Source organism: Hipposideros armiger, unplaced genomic scaffold, assembly GCF_001890085.2.
Source record: "Hipposideros armiger isolate ML-2016 unplaced genomic scaffold, ASM189008v1 scaffold_3, whole genome shotgun sequence".
NCBI classification, from domain to species: Eukaryota; Metazoa; Chordata; class Mammalia; order Chiroptera; family Hipposideridae; genus Hipposideros; species Hipposideros armiger.
The window spans coordinates 6,163,896-6,165,082 of NW_017731353.1; the positions used below are offsets into that span (position 1 = coordinate 6,163,896).

The 1,187-nt window shown below is 55.7% G+C and overlaps 1 protein-coding gene across 4 annotated transcripts in view; it reads right to left on the reverse strand.

The window, feature by feature from the left end:
- AK8 (adenylate kinase 8) overlaps positions 1–1,187 on the reverse strand; it is a 112,395-nt gene that overhangs the window by 109,309 nt on the left and 1,899 nt on the right. For all 4 annotated transcript variants that reach the window (XM_019641446.1, XM_019641434.1, XM_019641438.1 and 1 more), the window contains one exon: positions 37–121. In XM_019641446.1, the coding sequence (XP_019496991.1) occupies positions 37–121 (85 nt within the window). The remainder of the gene's footprint in view (positions 1–36; positions 122–1,187) is intronic.

The window sequence follows — 1,187 nt, forward strand, 5'->3', positions numbered from 1 at the left end:
CTCACTCCCCGCCACCCCCCACCCCGCAATGCTCACCATTATCGTTGTTTTGCTGTAAGTGATCAATCATGAAAGGGATGGGCTCCTCAGGCCGGTAGATCAGTAGTTGTTCCAGCATGTTCTGTGGGCACAGAGCAGACACCCAGGTGGTTAACACCTGCAGGGGCACCCATGACCCCGGGCTCAGGTGGCCCAGCATCCTGGTCACTATGGATACCGGCTGCGGGGCCTGATCACTGCACCTCACCAACATGCCTTTACCTTGAGGCCCAGCACCTGCCCCGGCTGGCAGCTGCCCGTGTCCTCTTGAGCACGGGCATGAGGGAGCGGCCGCGTGAGTGTTGCTGGAGAGGCTGCTGGAGGGACCGTGCCCCCGCCTCAGTCAGTCCAGGGCCCATTCCCCTCTGTCCCTTTGTGCTTCCCAGACCAGCCTCCTCTCGGTTCCTTCTCATGCACCCCAGAGCCTTAGCAAACGCTGCTCCCTCAGCTTGGACTATGCTCCCTCAGCCTTCAGGTCTAAATGGAAGCCTGCCTTCCCGATCACGCTCACTAGGTAAATCCTGCCATGTGCTCCTGCAGCCCCAGGCATCCCCTTATTGCCTTCCCCTTATCCCAGTGCCTGGCACAATCACAGTAGGTGCCCAGTGCAGATGTCTGCTGGGGGACATGGCTGTCACTGCTCCCAGTGTCCCTCCAGAGTGGGACAGAAGATTTACCAGCCAAATATCTCAATAGTCCTGGGACAGCCTGGCCATTTAATTCCAAGAGAAAGAGCTTCCATGGTTCCAGAACGAAAGGCACAGAAATAAAACAGGAAGCTGAGAGGAGCTGGGCTGGCACAGTAGGGGCACCCTTTCACCATAGGGGCAAGCAGGGAGGGGCTTTAGCCCTTTGGGGGCAGTAAAAAGAGCACTGAACTGTGCGAAGTCCTAGCCCCGCTCTGCATCTCGCCATCACCAGCAAGTCCCTTCCATGCTCCGGGCCTCAGCTTCCCCAGCTATTGAATGGCACAGTTGGCAGAGGTCCTTGGTCATATATCACTGGTGAGATGGTGCGAGATGATTTTAGATGGTTCACAGATGAATATTCTTTTTTTTTAACTTTATAATTTTTTTTTAATTGGGTAATTGGGGATTGGGAACAGCGCTGGGGAATTGGGGGAAGGGGAACAGACAAGTTGCCGTCCT